Here is a 19,657-nt window from a genome sequence, read left to right as displayed (position 1 = left end):
CTGAACTGCTATACTGCTGGATTGCTTTCCTGTTACTGCTAAGGACTACCCTGCCTACTGCTTACCTCATTTTACAAACTCTCTCTGCTCTGGGATATTTCCTATCACTCCACTTGACGCGGGGTTAGAAGACTACTGGCCAAGTTTGGTCTGATAGAGGAATATCCCATGAGCATTACATTATACTTGGGCCATGGACCCAAATGAGGTAGCAAGAGCAGTCTCCCTTCAGGGACAGACGCTGGGAACCCATGCCATACACCTGCAGAATGTGGATACCAAACTAGCAGAAATTTCCGCTATGCTTTTCTCGCTGGTTGCAGAGAAGAACGCTACTCCTGTTGTTACTCAGCCAGTTCCTGCTACTAGTGCTGCACCTCCTTCCAAAGCTCCTGGAAGTATACCTCGGATACCCTTGCCTGACAAGTATGATGGTACTACCAACTGTAGGGGTTTTCTCAACCAGTGCAGGCTGCACTTTTGCAATGATCCTCACACCTTCCAGTTTCATCAGTCAAAGGTCACTTTTATCTTTTCTTTGTTGAAAGACAAGGCCCTAGCCTGAGTCTCTTCCCTTTTGGAACAGAATGATGGTACTACCAACTGTAGGGGTTTTCTCAACCAGTGCAGGCTGCACTTTTGCAATGATCCTCACACCTTCCAGTTTCATCAGTCAAAGGTCACTTTTATCTTTTCTTTGTTGAAAGACAAGGCCCTAGCCTGAGTCTCTTCCCTTTTGGAACAGAATGATGGTACTACCAACTGTAGGGGTTTTCTCAACCAGTGCAGGCTGCACTTTTGCAATGATCCTCACACCTTCCAGTTTCATCAGTCAAAGGTCACTTTTATCTTTTCTTTGTTGAAAGACAAGGCCCTAGCCTGAGTCTCTTCCCTTTTGGAACAGAACGTTTAACTCCTGAACGATGCTGATGCCTTCATTTCTGCATTATCCTCTGTATTCTGGACTCCTGGACATGCTTCTGCAGCAGAGTACTCTCTCTTGGATCTCTGCCAGAGCAGTAAAAGCGTGGCACAGTAGGCCATCGAGTTTCGCACCTTGGCGCTTGAGACAAGTTGGGACAGCAGTGTCCTCAAGGCAGCCTTTAGGAGAGGCTTGCATGAGCGCATCAAGGATGAGCTTACTTATCGTGATATTCCTTCTTCCCTGGATGAATTCATAACACTTTGTATCAGTCTGGATTCTCGCTTTCAGAAGAGACAAGCTGAGAGAGACAGAACTCGTAGAATCCTTCCCTCTTGTCCTCCTACTCGTCCGGTCTCTACACTATCCTCTAACCCTTCAGCACCTCTAGTTACCTCAATAGAGGAACCCATGGATCTCTCCTTCTTCAACCCCACAGAGTCTGAAAGACAGAGAAGAAGGAGATTGAGACTATGCTAAAGAATTGTGATATTCGGATATTCAGCCAGGAAAAGCCAATGCTTAGAGGATAATACTGGGGTACCTCTAAGCATGGTCACTACTAAAATCCCCTCACTCCTATCGGATCCTGGTACCTATTACCCTTATGTTCCTTCAGAATTCTGTCCATGCTTAAGCCTTCATTGATTCAGTGGCAGCTGGAAATTTTCTGGATCACCATTTTATGATTCAGGCAGGGTTGCATCTTCTGCAGAAAATACACTGTCTCAAAATAACTACTCTGGATGGCACTCCCCTTGGTTCAGGGTTAATCCATTTTGAATCAGCACCCCTAACCCTGACTGTGGGAGTTCTTCATACCAAACAGTTGCAGTTTGATGTCATTCATTCCCCAGCACAGCCCGTCATCCTTGGTCTTCCTTGGATTCGTATACACAACCCGCAATTCGATTGGACTGAGGGTCAGTTGGTCTCCTGAGGTACATCCTGCTTCCACTCCTGCCTTGCTAAGGTTACTCCTCTGCACCACAAAAGAAAGCAGCTGATGTGCTGCCACCCCACCGTCCTTACTACTGCAAAATTGATCTCCTTCCCAGAGCCCCACTAGTTCTCCCTAAAGGGTGAACTTATCCACTCTCCAAAGCTGAAACTAAGGCCATGGAGGACTATGTTCAAGAGAACCTAGACAAAGGTTTTATTTGTCCTTCCTCTTCTCCTGCCGGGGCTGGCTTCTTTTCTGTCAGTAAGACAGATGGTGGGATCAGACCCTGTATTGAATACAGAGCCCTAAACAACATCACCATCAAAAATCGCTATCTTATTTCCTTAATCACTGAACTGTATGATTTGCTCCAAGATGCTCGCTACTTCACTAAGTTGGATCTACATGGGGCGTACAATCTTATTCGTATATTCCAAGGGCATGAATGGAAGACTGCCTTTAACACAAGGTCAGAGCATTACGAATACCTCGTAATGCCCTTTGGGTTGTTTAATGCCCCTGCAGTCTTCCAGGCATTTATCAACAATGTCTTCCGTGACCTCCTCAATCGCACTACCTGGATGATATCCTTATTTTCTCCTCCACTCTTGAGGAGCATCATGAACACGTGAGACAGTTACTTCTACATCTTAGAGACAATTCTCTGGTAGCCAAACTGGAAAAATGTAAGTTCGATCAAGTTCAGATCCAGTTCCTTGGCTATGTCATCTCAAAGGAGGGTTTTGCCATGGATCCTTCTAAGCTCACCCCAGTTCTGGAATAGCTTCAACCTACTTCATTAAAGTAACTGCAGAGATTCTTGGGTTTCTCCAATTATTACCACAAGTTTATAAAGAACTCTAGTCGCTCCACTCACTGAGTTGAGAAAACAGAACAAAGACTGTAAAAATTGTCCTTACTAATCCTGACCTGCAGTTCACTTTAAAGGTTGATGCCTCTGAGACAGGAGCTGGAACAGTTCTAACTCAAAGGGATCCTTCGACCTTCAAGTTGCACCCTGTAGCCTTTTTCTCTAAACACTCCTGTAGAGAGGAATTACGACATTCATAATCGTGAACTCTTAGCCATTAAGATGGCCCTGACTGAATGGGATTCTCACTGACCCCAAGAATATGACGTACCTAGAGACTGCTCATCGACTCAATCCTTGACAGGCCAGGTGGGCCTTGTTCTTTTACCATTTTAACTCTGTGGTCTCTTATCTTCCTGGGACCTAAAACAAGAAGGCTGACACCCTTTCCCATCAGTTTCCTCAGTCTAGTGATTCCTCTGAAGCTCCTATTGAATACATCATACCCCCCTCCTGTGTGGTTGCTCAACTGAACACCACTCTTCTTCAAAGAATGCAACGTGCCCAGTCTAGAAAGCCTCCTGAAGCCCCCATGGCTCCCAATATCATCTTTGTACCTCTGAACCTACGCACCACTGTGCTATCCTGGGCTCATGATAGTAAACTTTCAGGACATCCTGGTTTGACAAGGACTTTTGATGCTCAGGATTATGTGAAAGCCTGCACGACTAGTGCTGCCAATAAGACCCCCCGATCCTTACCTTCTGGCTTACTCCAACCGTTGTCCATTCCCAAATAGCCTTGGACACACATAACAATGGACTTCATTGTGGATCTCCCCCCTTCTGACCATCATACGGTTATCTGTTCTCCACATTCAATACTCTTTTCCGCCCACCCCCACCTCCCACCACAACTTTTCTCTCAGCCCAAGATTTTGCCAGCTACTTCAACAACAAAATTGACTCCATCAGAAATGAAATCAGTTCTCAACATATTACCGGTCTCCCACCCCCTCAAAAGCTCACAATCATCCAAAACCCACATAGCCATACATTTAGCTCTTTTGCCCCTGTTACAGAGGATGAAGTTTCTGCCCTTATACTATCCTCTCACCTAACTACCTGTCCCCTCGACCCCATCCCCTCAAAACTACTCCCATCCCTCTCTTCTACCCTTACCCCTATACTCACACACATCTTCAACCTCTCCCTCAGCACTGGTATAGTTCCCACATCTTTTAAAGATGCACTAGTCATACCTATCCTCAAAAAAACCTTCTCTCGATCCAACCTCCCCATCCAACTACCGCCCTATTTCCCTACTACCTCTTGCCTCAAAGCTTTTTGAAAAGCTAGTATATGCACGTCTATCCCATTTCCTTACATTAAACTCCCTCCTTGACCCACTGCAATCTGGATTTTGCCCCCTTCACTCAACAGAGACAGCAATTGTTAAGGTTTCCAGTGACCTACTTACAGCAAAATCAAAAGGCCACTTCTCTCTACTTATCCTCCTTGATCTGTCTGCAGCCTTTGGTACTGTCGACCACCCTCTTTTGCTTCATTCCCTCCACTCCTTCGGCATCTGTAACACAGCTCTCTCTTGGTTCTCTTCCTATCTGTCTAACCGTACCTTTAGTGTAGCCTTCTCTGGGGTATCCTCTGCCCCGTTACCTCTTTCTGTTGGGGTACCGCAAGGCTCTGTCCTCGGTCCCCTTCTCTTCTCAATCTACACGTCCTCACTAGGTTCCTTAATAAAGTCCCACATGTTTCATTATCATTTGTATGCCGATGATACCCAAATCTACCTCTCTGCACCAGAACTATCTCCTTCCTTATTAACCCGTGTCACTAACTGTCTCTCTCATATCTCATCTTGGAAGTCCTCTCACTACCTCAAGCTAAATCTCTTCAAAACTGAGCTCCTTATTTCCCCCCCTTCTTTCAATATCTCCACCCCCATGTCTCTATAACTGTTGATAACTCCGTCATTACCCCAACCTCACATGCCCAATGTCTTGGGGTCACACTTGACTCAGAGATTTCTTTCACTCCTCACATTCAGTCCTTGGCTAAAGTCTGCCGCTTCCACCTTAAAAACATAGCTAAAATTAGACATTTCCTTACACAAGACACAACAAAGATTTTAATCCACTCTCTCATCCTTTCCCGCCTCAACTACTGCAACTCTATCCTCTCTTGTCTCCCTAGTTGCCGCCTAGCTCCTTTACAATCCATAATGAATGCCTCTGCCAGGCTCATCTTCCTTGCACGTCGCTCTTCATCTGCCACACCTCTCTGTCAATCCCTTCACTGGCTTCCTCTTGCCTCCAGGATTAAGCACAAAATTCTCACTCTGACACACAAAGCCCTCAATTGCATTGCTCCCCCTACATCTCAGACCTTGTCTCCAGATACTCTCCCTCCCGTCCCCTTCGCTCCGCTCATGATCTCCTACTCTGCTCCTCTCTTGTTACCTCCTCACATTCCCGTCTACAAGATTTCTCCAGACTGGCTCCCATCTTATGGAACTCTCTGCTTCGCTCCACAAGAATGTCCCCTGGTTTTAAAAGCTTCAAGTGTTCCCTGAAGACTCTACTATTCAGGGACACTTACAACCTACACTAACCTTCCTATCTCCACAGCTATCCCCTACAACCCCATAGCATGTAAGCCTATGAGGCCAGCTGTTTGTAGTTCACCTTCATAAGAGCCGACTACAACAGTGCAACTCTCGGCAGGACCCTCTCTCTCCCCATTTGATCCCTGTAATCATTTTTTATGTTCATAGTACTGCAGAACCTGTTGGTGCTCTACATACCTGATAATAATATATGCTCACCAATTTGTATGTACTGATGTAATATGAAAACAACTTTAATAGAACAGTTAAATGAAAAAAGAAAATTTGAGTCACAAAAGTAACTTAAGAGACTTTAAAGGCTTTTCAAAATGTTTTGCTTTCAGATATCTTAGATAGATTACAAAGTACCGGAACATGCTTAAACATTAATTTAAAAGAATATTGTGGGGCTTTGTGTCCATTGAACAGTTAATTATTAGCAAATAACTCCCTTAAAGGGATAATGTACTTAGGCAAGAAAATTATAAGGCAAGAAAATTATAAGATTTTGTATTCAAAGTAACTGCATAGACACTGTTTCAAATGGGCTGGGCTCTTTCTTCTAATCTACTTCCACTGTCACTACCTCTTGATTACATAGCTGTTCTATATCAAATACTGCAGTATTGACAAAACCAGTATGGGAGGCAGTTTCTGCAGGCAAAATCTGCAATTTCAAATGACTATCTACTTTATCAAGCTGAAAACCACTCACAGTTAATTGTCTAAAGTACTACCCATGCAAAATTAAAAGCAAATTGGACACTAAACAGTTTTGTTTTGTGTCATTGCTGCCCTCTCATAACTTTGCATCATGTGAGAGGGAGATAAATGCTGTCTATACACTGTTCCAAATGGCCAGAGCTCTGGTAAACTTTTGCAAAACAAAAAAGTGTCACAAAACACATCAAGAATACATTACAAAGTACAGTTACACTCATAATAACATCATCTAATACAAAAAAATTTAAATAAAAAATTGCACACAAAAGTTATAATGGCTCAAAGATATGAGGTTTCAGGTGTTAATAGAGATACATACATATACATCTCTAAAGATGTATATATATATATTTGAGTGAAGAATTTCCAGCTGCCAATGGACCGAAGAAGTTAAAAAGTAACTTTTATTAGTTATGCAAGTAAACTACCATAATAGGTTTCAAACATGTAACAACATCACAGCCAGTAAATCAGTCTGCTAAATGTTACCCTTGTCAGGGATAAAGTTAAACTCACTAGTGGGCAAATATAAAGATTTCATGATCCAATCATAATAGAGTGCTTATGTCCTGACCAATCAGTATGTCTCATTTTGAAAAACGTCATGTGTAATGTAATGAAAAGTAATAGAGACTGTTAATTCACTGGTCATCTAGAACGCTAGTATCGATATCATTAAAAAATATATCATACATATTAAATCTTCCAAATATTATATTACACCCCTAAAAATTAAGCAAACTCTCTAAGGGTGAATTCTAAGTTCTGAAATATTCTGGAATGTTTTTCTTTTTTAATATTTACAAAGGATTTCATGGGGAATTATTTACTGTTATTATTTAAAAGAACCATTTAGCTTTTCCAATATTACTAAGTGTGCTCTGATGTGAAGAGTAACTATTGTGTGTGATTTGGAAAGAAATGCAAATGTTGCACTGATGTGAACGTGACTGTGTATAAAATTGTAGTGCAATATTGGAAATATATATATATATATATATTTATGTTTGACCACTATAATGATAATGATAACAGTTATAGTTGAGTTACTTTAGCCTGTAAATAGTTTAATATCTGATTTTTATTTATTCCCCCTGGAGCTCCTGTGCTCATACTAAATATCCAATAGGCTTTGCATTTATTAAGTTTTGCATGTCTATCTCCTACTGTTATTTGTTTTGGTATATGATCTATAGCCTTAAAGGTAAAATAATCTAAGGGTTTATCACTATGTGACAAAAAATGTCTAGCAACAGAAGTTCTCTGTATTTCTTCTGTGAAGGATAAGAGATTTTCCCTTATCCTATCCTTTAACATCCGTGAGGTGCGTCCTGAGAAAGACTGATATTTGTGGATGCGAAACCATAAGTTTTACATAGTAACATAGTAGATAAGGTTGAAAAAAGACTGAAGTCCATCGAGTTCAACCTATACAAATCTAAAATACTTACAAAAAGCTCCAATTTTACAATGTCCCTTCAACATCCTTGGAATAAACAGAACTTCTGCCATCTCTGAATATGGGCCTTGAATATATTTATATAAAGTAATCATGTCACCTCTCAAGTGCCTTTTTTCTAAAGAAAACAGACCCAGTTTGGCTAGCCTCTCCTCATAGGTTAATTTCCCCAATCCCCTTATTAGCTTTGTGGCCCTTCTCTGAACTTTTTCTATTTCTGCAATATCTTTTTTTGCGATCGGTCCCCAGAACTGCACTCCATACTCAAGGTGAGGTCTTACCAGGGCTTTATATAGTGACAAAATTATGCTTTCCTCCCTTGAATCAATGCCTCTTTTAATACATGCTAGTATCTTATTAGCCTTTGAAGCCGCTGCCCTGCATTGTGCACCCATCTTTTTCTGCTGTTATTCTGGTAATCTATCCCCTGGATATAGATTGATTAAGAAAGTTATCTAATTATTGTTGGAATTTATTGGTGAAGTTAAAAGTTAATTTAGTATATGTATTGGAGTCATCAAGTTGTCTTAATGCCTTTGCAGTGTATTTGTCTTTACTTTGAACTACTACTGACCCACCCTTGCCTGAATTAGTAATAACCAGATTTTTATTATCTTTTAATCTTTTCCAAGCTATCCGTTCATTTTTAGTTAAATTATTAGATTTTTGGGTTTGATGTGACTTAGTATTTTGATGTAGCTCTGTAACCTCTTTTAATTTTTAATTCTCAATTTTCAATTTCATCTTTTATCTCATCACCTTTCAATTTTTATTCTAATGATTTACATGATGATTTACAGTATTTATCCAATGATGAGAGACATCAATTCCCTATGCTTTTTGATACACTTAGTAATATTGGAAAAGCTAAATGGTTCTTTTAAATAATGACAGCAAATAATTCCCCATGAAATCCCCTGTAAAGATTTAAAAAAAAAAACATTTCAGAACTTAGAATTCACCCTTAGAGAGTTTGTTTAATTTTTAAGTTTCTAATATAATATTTGGAAGATTTAATATGTATGATATTTTTTTTTTTATTTATCATCTTTTATTATCGTCCAGATGACACAATACAGATTTATGATAGTAACACTTCATAATCACATTTACATATTGCTGATATTGCATTGTCCGCCAAGTTGTAACAAAGTGCTAATCAGATTAATTTTACAGTATACGCCAAAAACCTTAACAATGAGTAAACTACTAAATAAGGAGATAAGGAAAAATTGAAGGCAAAAAAACACAAAACAAAAAAAAAAGATAGAAAAGAAAAAGAATAATTGTCTGCCATTTGGGATACTACTCATGCGAGGACGCTACTAAGAAAATATTACAAGTCTCAACTAATACTGAGAAAATCAGAGTTTCCTGCTTGTCCCTATTAAAAATTCTCAAATCTCCCTTTGGTGTCCTATTTCTTAATCATTTGTGGGTATTGAGGCTCTATTACCCTGCGCCCTCTTTCCTCTATTTCTGTACTCTCGCTCCCCACTTTCTATGTGCCTTGACTATCTGCTATTTTCGAGACTTTTATATACTGTTACTTAAAACAAACCGTAGGGCAGTGTATAACATCTTAAATTTTGTACTGACTTAGGTATTCGTGTTGCCCTCTTTGTCAGTCGGGAAATGCAAGCATAAGCGTAACTAACTGAAAAGGACTAGAGTGATCCCGCAAAGGAGGGAGAATGAAGGAAAGTACAGATCTTAACAGAATTAAGGGTTATCTGTCAGTTGTCATTTGGATTATCTTGTGTAGGTCCTTATCCTGGGCGTGTGAGGAAAGGCGTTTCAGCCAGGAAGTTTAGTTTCTTCCTTTTGGTATAGCCATATTCTTCAAGGACAAGTAAGTCGGCTATTTTATCTATCCAGTCAGTTGTTGTCGGGGAGTACTGAGCTTTCCAGTGGAGAGCTATCAGGGCCTTGGCTCCCGTTAGTCCAACTGTAGAAGAGTAAGCTTGAGTTTACAGGGGAGTCTTGGTAAGTCATTTAGCAAAGCTATTCTAGGTGTCAGAGAAAAATCCCCAGATAAAAGAGATTGGAAGTGTTTTTCTATTGCTCTCCAAAAGGGGAGTATTTTGGTACAAGACAACCACATATGAAGATAGCTTCCCCTCTCATCGCATCCCCGCCAATACCTCTCTGTTGCGTCGGAGTAGATAGATGGCAACCTTGACGGGGTGAGGTACCAGCGCATCAGCGCATTAAGACTTTGAAATTCAGTTATGACGATTGGGGGGATGTTGATGCTCGCTTTGTCTGTGGAAATGTTTTGTGCCAATCTTCCCTTGATAATTCAATCTCTAGATCTGATGCCATTTGTGGTTATATGTGGGGAGTTGCAGTGTTCAGTTTGTATTATTTTCCTGGCCAGTGATAATGAGTGTCTTGTGTTTCCTTGTTTGAAGTATATTTTTTTAATGATATCTATTCTAGAGTTCTAGATGACCAGTAAATTACTTTTCATTACATTACACATGACGTTTTTCAAAATGAGACATACTGATTTGTCAGAACATAAGCACTCAATTATGATTGGATCACAAAATCTTTATATTTACCCATTAGTGAGTTTAACAACTATATCCCTGACGAAGTGCTGTACTGGCACGAAACATGTTGGATGAGGGTGAAATTTAGCAGGCTGATATACTGGCTGTGACGTTGTTACATGTTTGAAACCTATTATGGTATTTTACTTGAATAACTAATAAAAGTTACTTTTTAACTTCTTCGGTCCATTGGCAGCTGTAAATTCTTCACTCTGTGTGATACTGTGTTTAGCTGTTTTTCTATAGCGAACTTTCCAGGGCAATATCCGCTTCCAGCTGATTGCTAGGGCTGACGCTACACCTGCCTCACGAACGGAGCTCTGAGCATAGAACCCAGGGACTTCAGACCCAAACATACCTAACCTCTGCCATATGAACGGCACACAGCATTGATTACCTTAAAGGGACATAAAACCCACATTTTTTCTTTCATGATTTAGAAAGAGAATGCAATTTTAAACATCTTTCTAATTTACTTATATTATCTAATTTGTTTTATTCTCTTGATATTCTTTGCTGAAAAGCATATCTAGATATTCTCAGTAGCTGCTGATTGGTTCCTGCAAATAGAAGCCTCGTGTGATTGGCTCATCATGTGCATTGCTTTTTCTTCAACAAAGGATATCTAAAAAAATTAAGCAAAATAAATAATAGAAGTAAATTGTAATGTTGTTTAAATTTCTATTCTCTATCTGAATCATGAAAGAAAGATTTTGGCTTTAGTGGCCCTTTAAGATCCACATAGGCAGTGCGAGCTGCACGGACGGCGCATTAGGGTACTACAATCCAGAATTTGCCACGGACACGTAAGCAGGACCCATACATGCGGTTTGGTATGGTGAGTGAGCATTTCTATTACCACTATCATGCTATAGCCCACAGTGATTAATAAATGTGAAAAGAAACTTGTTAAAAAATTAACACAAGTGAGCAGTCACGTGGAGCATTCACATAAGAGATAAGATAGCTACAGTTACTTTACTCTGATACAAATTTTATACCAAACATTTGAAAACTGCAGCTGCTGATAAGAGCGTGCACATACGAATACTAGCATGATTTACACTGTTAACCCTTAGGCTATAGATTCTACAGATATTAGTCTAAGGCTACAGTATATCAAACGCATTCTTGTTTCAATATATATTTTATGTAAATAATGTATGTATGTGTTGTACAATAATGTACATATGTGTTGTACTACATTACAAAGAAAATACTAAAAGATCAAGCAATTCGCTACAAGTTTGAATTAAATTGAATTCTACTCAACATATTTCCCAGTATGATTAAATGCTGGATGTCTGTCCCATCCATAGGTGCATCTTCTTTCTGTGAAACACTTTATTCCCTTTTCTTAAGGTGTGGATGAACTGGGTTTATAACTATACTGTTTCTTGTTGGATTAATCATTGCTCTCTGTTCTGAGTCCCTAATCTCTCTGTCAACAGCAGCCTGCAGTAAGTATGGTATGTGTGAGGGTGTTGGCACCTTGGCATCATTGACTACTCTACTCAACCAAGATTTACATGCCATGGTAATGACACGAGTGAGAGCCACAAAAGTAGTTTAGAAGACAGCACCTCAGTATATGTGGCTTGTGGGGCACGGAACCCAGGGTCTGCCTTGTCCTGCAGGTACTCCAAACAAACAAAAGATTGTTCCAGCCACCAATAATTTTAAAAGACCTTTATTTTCTCATATCTTGGGTCTAAGCATAAAAATACAGGTCTGAAACGTTGTATTTTTATGCTTAGACCCAAGATATGAGAAAATAAAGGTCTTTTAAAATTATTGGTGGCTGGAACAATCTTTTGTTTGTTACGAGTGAGAGCCACAGCAGTTTGCAGTCTGTGAAACAATGACAACCACACAAATTTGCAATTTAGCTGAGAAACAATGAATGAGCATGCACTCAAGCGAGGCAGAGAGGATGTTGAAGGGACATTGTAAAATGTTCTCCCCTTTAATGTGTTCCCAATGGTCCGTTTTACATGCTGGAGTTAAATTTCATTGTTTATTAACTAAACAGCAACTTTACATTTTATTTGTTATTTGCAATAGATACTTTTTCCTGTTGTATCCCCACCTACACTGAAAATATAAATTACAAATATTTTCTTTGCAGAAAAGCTGTAAATAGGAGAGAATAGCACTGATTAATTTCCCAGTGGGGATATGAGGGTTTTTTTTTATGTGAAATAGCTGCTTGTGTTTATTCAACCCCCTAACCATAATTAGCATTTTTAAAATACTTGCAGACTCAGCCCCTTGCTATTGATATGTCCTACCTAGATGATGGTTTTAACAAGAGAAAAAACAGCTATCTAAAATCCAGGAGTAAACATGAAGGAACAATTCCCCATACATTTAATACTCTGCAGTTGGTATTACAAGTCATTTGGAACACATTAAAGGGACATAAAACCCACATTTTTTCTTTCATGATTCAGATACAACATCCAATTTTAAACGACGTTCCAATTTACTTTTATTATCAAATTGTATTTGTTTTCTTATTATCTTATTGTCCAGGAGTGTGCACGAGTCTACAGCACTATATGGCAGCAGATTTGCAACAATGTTATACATCTGCAAGAGCACTGGATGACAGTACTATTTCCTATTATGTAGTGCACCAGACATTTGCATACTACATATCTAGATATCGCATACATAGAATAACATGAGAACAAAGCACATTTTTTAATAGAAATTAAAAGCTCTTTTAAAATTGTAAGCTCTGTCTGAATCATGATTTTTGTTTGGGGGGGGGGCTTCATGTCCCTTTAAAAGTTCAAAGGGGCAGTCAAGTGGGTCAAATCACTTCTGTTTACAGATGTTACTGACAACCAAAGAAGTAAAATGATTCATTTGTAAAAGTGTTAAATTGTATGTTACTGTCAGCTGAGGGATTAAATTATTGCTCAATTGTAAACAATATAAATGGTGGGATCAACACTGGGAGCTAAGGTATGACGCCCAAGTCACTGTCAGATTGTCCATATTTTTTGGAGGAAAGCTGGCAACCCTAGTTACGTTTGAATAGGAAAGGTGCATAAGAATTTGCAGTCTGATAATGAAAGGAGCGGGAGAGTTTGCCATGTTTGAGAAGACAAAACAAGTATATTCTCATGTATATTATGGCTGCTATAATTTGTGAGGATCACAGCGTAAGGAGCAAACTGTCACTTGCGGCGTGGTACAAATAAGTATGACTCCACAGCTGTAGCTAGAAGTGACCACATTAGGTTTGACATATTTTTTACAAGTTCGGATTTCCCTGCTTGTCCCGTACAAAACCTTTTATACTATTCTTCATCATACAGCAGCAAAACGAATTACTCCAAAATCATTGAGTATTTTAGACTTATTTGAATAATTAAACGTGTTTATAGTCCATGAGAACAGTAAAACGGTACCCTGTTGCATTCCATTCATTCGCGGCTAGCTTCCAGACCAAAATGCTTAGCCACAGGGAATCACAACTGTACTCTAAAATTATAATTTATTTAAAAGAAAGAAAAATGAAAACAAATGACTAAATCTAGTGTTTGTAATGAATAGTTTTTAAACGAATTAAAATAGTTGAAGCCCTTATCAAATATGGCGGCTATAACGTAGGGCGCTTTTACATAAACGTCATCTGAATGAACCACTGACGCTGCGAACAAATCGGGGATTTCCGGGTGCAGATTATGACTCTAGTGTAGTGCCGCAATTCTCATAATATATTTAGGGAAGAGAATTGATGAAATGTCTGGAAAAAGCAGTAGAGTAAACATAGACGCTACTTTAACCAGAATTTAGGCTGCTTTTGCGGCAAGAATCAAGCTGGAAACTGAGCGCGTTACAAAAAGAGAGGCCAGGTATACTACATTAACTAAACGCATTATCATTGGAGAAATCTTGACACTACAAGCTTTTCTGTACACCTGCTGCTGTTCTAGAAAAGATGCTAACAGTCCAGCACAGTAAAGACATGTTTCGAGGCTCCAGAAAGAGAGCTTATGGCTGTGACACGTGCTACAAACTGTTTGAATCACCATCTAAACTTGCCCGGCATTACCTTACACATACTGGCCAAAAGCCATTCCAGTGTCAGGACTGTAGCAAGGCCTTTCGTCAACAGGTGCACTTGGAAAGACATAAGATGACACATGCACTCCCCTTCCAATGTAACTTGTGTCACCGAAATTTTAAAAACGTGGATACTTTTATAAAACACCAGCAGCTGCATAAGGAACCATCTAGACGTGAATCAAGGCAAACAAATAAGGCAGTATCTGTTCGTCAAAAAAGGTGCAGATACCTAATGACAGAAAATAAACAGCTACAGCCACAGTACAACATTGTGACTGTTGCTGTTCGCAAACAAAATCAAAATCAGAAATGTACTTGGTGCAATAAAGAGTTCCCATCTAGGTCAAAGTTGGAAAGACACTTGCTCATTCACACTGGACAAAAACCCTTTGTATGTGCTTCTTGTGGAAGATCCTTCAGACAGAAGGCTCACCTAAAGATTCACCAACTGACACACACTCGAGAAAAACCATTTCAGTGTAGCCTTTGTCTCAAGTCTTTCAAGACTGAAGGAAAGTTGGTCAAGCATGAGGAGATCCACACCCAACTGTTGCAAGTTCACAACACCCCACGCAAAATTAGGAGCTCCCAAAGCTTATCTCAGGTTGATAGAGTATGGTGCCAGGCTGTGAAGCAGGAATCCAGTGAAGCTGAATCTGTTTATGTGATTCCTTTACAATGTCCTTCCTGTGAGCAGTATTTTGAGTCACACGAAATTTTAGACACACACACCTGTTTTATTACAGAAGATGGAGAAAATGTAGGATATTCAAAAAGAGCTATCAGTGGTGGCACCTTGAGACAGAGGAACAGACAGAAAATACTGTTGGAACCTTCTAATGAGATACAGTCAGTTGGGAGATTGCTAGAAACAGAACATTTATATGGAACAGAGCAGCTAGATACAGAATGCCATGACCGTAATTCCTCTTTGGGCATTATTAATATGCATTCTCACTGGAAAGGAAAGGTAGGCAGAATTGGTTCAGAGCAGGCTCAGATATTTTTGCCATGGCACTATCAGCACCAAGATTTAGGACTCTGCTTCCAAGGATCCATTGAGGAAACAGATTTTGAGACTACTCCTAGTACTTTCGGTATTTCAAATCAGGGGAAGCATATAGATAAAGCTGACCCATTGCACCATTTCCTTCAGGGTGCACAAGGGGTTTTGTTTCGGAGGCATAATGTAAACAAATGTGACCAATGTGAAAAGGTTTTTCCTTCATTGTCTAAACTGCGGAGACATTACCTTATCCACACAGGTCAGAAGCCATTCAAATGCACAGAATGTGGAAAACAATTCCGCCAGTCTGCTCACTTAAAGAGACATCAAATTACTCACATACAGAAAGGTCCTTTTGTAAGGTCCAGGGGGGCATTCAGAGATCTGTCGTCTGTACAAGGACACACAGGTTATACATTATCACAGGATTCAGATTGTTTCGAAAATACACAAGATTTTGTTCAGTTTCCCCAGGTTGCAGTACCAGAGATCATGGTAGAAATAGAAGAAAGCTTGTGTTCAGACACTTTGGAACCTAAGAAAGTACGCCGTCGGAAGTCCAGAGTGAAAACTAACCGGGGTGCCAAGTCCTGTTCTGATCATCTTTTGAGGCCAAAGAAATCCTGTGTTATCCAAACAGACTACAAATGCAGCGTTTGTAACAAGAAATTCCTATCCCTTTCTAAACTGGAGCGTCACTATCTCATGCATGCCGGACAAAGACCATTTGAATGTAAAGAGTGTGGAAAAATGTTCCGTCAAGATCCTCACCTGAAACGTCACCAGCTTACACATAGGGAGACTGAATAAATTTGTACCCACATATATATTCTATTCAAGTTAAAATAATATAATTTTGAAAATGAAACCAAGTATACATGAAAGTCAACCTTAAAGGGACAATAAACCCATTTTTTTTTTTCTTTCATGATTTAGAAAGAGCATGCCATTTTAAACAACTTTCTAAATTACTTCTATTATCTAATTTGCTTCATTCTCTTGATTTTATTTGCTGAAAAGCATATCTAGATAGGCTCCATAGCTGCTGATTGGAGGCAGCACATAGATGCCTCGTGTGATTGGCTCACCAATGTGCACTGCTCTTTCTTAAACAAAGGATATCTCAAGAATTAAGCAAATTAGATAATAAAAGTAAATTGGAATGTTGTTTAAAATTGTATTCTCTATCTGAATAATGAAAGAATACATTTGGGTTTAATGTCCCTTTAAACTTTATTCAGAAACTTTTCAATGTACAATTATCAAATTTACTAGAAAACGCAAAAGATTGCAACCGCACTAACGTGAATAGGGACTGCTATTTGTACCTACTTTTATTTTTACAGTGGGTACTTGCTGGAGTGCTTATGCAAGGATCAATGATTCAGAAAAAAGTAGAGTCAGAAATGTGAGTTTCTGGCTCCAAGGGCAGATTGCATTTATTAGCACTTACTGTCCCCTACTACTACTATAGGTATCAAAACCTTGAAAAGGAAGAAAATGTGGGTGGAGCAGCGTGTGTCTAAAATTAAAACCTAACTTTTATTTCAACACTTAAAAAAAGAAGAAAAATAATAATATACAATTAAAAACACAAATTCGCGTAGAACTTGGAAATTAGGGTTAAATTGTACCCTTTATTTATTATTTGGATGGAGTAACGAAATGAGAGAGGGGTATCAATATTCAGATATTATAGCAAAAAAAAAAAAGCTATAATATCTGAATATTGATACCCCTCTCTCATTTCGTTACTCCATCCAAATACTAAATAAAGGGTACAATTTAACCCTAATTTCCAAGTTCTACGCGAATTTGTGTTTTTAATTGTATGTTATTATTTTTCTTCTTTTTTTAAGTGTTGAAATAAAAGTTAGGTTTTAATTTTAGACACACGCTGCTCCACCCACATTTTATTCCTTTTCAAGGTTTTGATACCTATAGTAGTAGTAGGGGACAGTAAGTGCTAATAAATGCAATCTGCCCTTGGAGCCAGAAACTCACATTTCTGACTCTACTTTTTTCTGAATCTATTATCAAATTTACTTTGTTCTTTTGGTGTCCTTTGTACTCAGGAGCATGCACACATCTTAAGCACTATATGGCAGTAGTGTTTTTTAACAAAGTAAATTGGAAGTTTTTGCTTTTAAATTGCATGCTCTTTCTGAATCATGAAGATTTAGTTTAGACAATGATGTACCTGAATTATCAAAAAAGGAATTTCCATTTTGTCTGAAAGTTTAGAGCTGTGGTTTATAAAGTTTAATACCATTAATTTCTATCTTGCAGGGCCAGTATACGTTTGCAGCAAGAACAGTTTCTTAAATCTAACTGCTTGTTTAGAAATAATTGTGAGTTATGAAATGTCATTGCCTGCAAAACATTTAGTACAATGTTGCAGATACTGATCGACTGAGAAAAAATAATCTCGGTTAAGAACTGCGTTCTGCTCTTGCTATAGGACAGCAAGTTGCACTATGTTTGTTTTTCATGCAAATCTCTCTTCTCCTCTAACGTTTAAAATATGCCCTTTTAATTGAAAATTTTGATTTATATTTTACGTGTAAAACTATAAAAGTAGAATTTAAGTAAAGGTTTGTGTAAGGTTTTAACAAAAATATGATTTAACTTGATCAAACAATATTATTCTTGCATCATTTTAATTTAATATACAGTTATTCCTTGTTTTCTTGTAGTTTGACTTTAAAAACTAAATAAGTGCGGGAAAAATTAAGTATTCAAAGAAAATAAAGCCTGAGTATAAAATGTAGCTGTATTTTTTTTTTTTTTTTTATTATGAATTAAGCGTAAAGTTTTTGTGTCCATAAATCAGTGGGTGCTGCCATATTGTAATTTAGGTTTTCTTTTCTGCTGAAGCCAATTAAGGACCGATATAAATGGGTTACTGGAGTATGCAATGAATGACTGTGTGGAATACAGCAGTGTTGTCAGACACCTGCCCTTCCATTTGTAATAAAAAAAAAAAAAATGAAATCCTAACTTTTTCGGAATAAAATTACAGGAAAAAGGGGCAAAATAAAAATATATTGCAATTTTTTTTAAACAATATATATTACAAATTGTTTAATGTCCCTTTAATATTTTATTTTTGTAATGTACTTTATGAAGTAGTTACATATTTGTGTTCACTCATAAGATATAAATAGCACAGTTTTTTGTAATAGCCATTTAATAAGCAATGTAAACTGAAGCATCAACAGAGATGTACTGTTGTACATAATAGCATGGAAGTAAACTAATTGCAGTTCTACATTTACACAAGTGCATTCATTGTGTATAATAAATCATAACCATTCAAAAATGTCGTTTGTGTCCTTTTAAATTGCAAGTGCTTATATAATAGACGACTACTTGTTGTTTTTTTTTTTGCTAACAAGAATCTGTCTTGAAGATAAACATGGATTGAATAGCTTATTTTCTTGTTAGTGATGTTTCACATTTCAGCTTTTCTGACCTAAAGATTTCTTTGTGAGGTTGAGTCATAAAAATCTGGTATAACAATTTTATGTCATAATAAATAAAATGTCTAGTTCAGGGATTGACAAACTCAAGCGCCAGGGAGCCACTGGCTCCTTAAATTTAGACGCTGGTGCTATGATTTGGTTTGCCAAAGACACCAATTGGCACCCCCCAATTCTCCCTGCTGTCTGCCACTAGCCACATTTAAAATTTAGCTTGCTGCAGCTGGATCCTTTCTAGGCTTGCAGCTGTGAAAAAAAATCCAACTTTTATTGTCGTCATATTATGTATGAATGTATACAAACACATGTATCTGTGTGTGTGTGTATATACAACAGTATTTGAATATACTATAATTTTATATATACACACACACACACTTTTTTATATTATAATTATATATATATTCAAAAATCATATGGATAGCCAAAACCTTCTGACTTTCCTAAATTAATGGGCTGGCTTCTAGATTTTAGCCCTGGTCTAATTTTATTTCTTTTGTTAAAGGGACATAGTAATTAAATAATAAAATACTCATCATTTGTTATACATAAATATTCTTAGGCGACTGTGTGTTTAACTTCTGCAAAGGATCCTGAGCAGGACACTCCCTAGCATGTGTACTGCAACCTTACTGGCTGTGATATTACTGAATATGCACAGTAGATCTTACACATTTTGGGCAGGGGAACCATCATCTAATTCTGTTTCTCTATACAATATTTGTGGTGCTTTAATAAAATTACACAGAAACTTTGTTTTTTGCGGTTTATATTTAGTAATGTTGGGCTTGTAATTCAGTGGCTGTATGCATGCTGTATGTTATGGCCATACTGCACAGCACAGGAGAGGATAATTTACAAAAATGTATATATACCTACATTTTTTAAAGAAACAATAACCAGTGATTGTAGTTATTTATTAAATGTGAAAACAAACCCAAACTAATAATTTTATATAAAGGGGTCTAGTACAACCACTGTCTCTAATCCTCTCTGCCAGCTTAAAATCACCCCAAACTAATACGACTGAAGTGATTGACAGCCC

At 38.1% G+C, this 19,657-nt stretch overlaps 1 protein-coding gene across 1 annotated transcript; it reads left to right on the top strand.

Moving 5' to 3' along the window:
• Window positions 1-13,715: 13,715 nt before the first annotated feature.
• ZNF770 (zinc finger protein 770) lies at window positions 13,716-16,575 on the top strand. Its single transcript, XM_053689776.1, has one exon. It carries the CDS (start codon window positions 13,997-13,999, stop codon window positions 15,938-15,940), a length of 1,944 nt encoding a protein of 647 aa, XP_053545751.1. The 5' UTR covers window positions 13,716-13,996; the 3' UTR covers window positions 15,941-16,575.
• Window positions 16,576-19,657: the final 3,082 nt, after the last annotated feature.

The sequence above is a fragment of the Bombina bombina genome, chromosome 1 (assembly GCF_027579735.1).
Source record: "Bombina bombina isolate aBomBom1 chromosome 1, aBomBom1.pri, whole genome shotgun sequence".
NCBI lineage: Eukaryota > Metazoa > Chordata > Amphibia > Anura > Bombinatoridae > Bombina > Bombina bombina.
The sequence above is the reverse complement of the archived record's forward strand: the minus strand, read 5'-3'. Positions and strand labels throughout refer to the sequence as shown.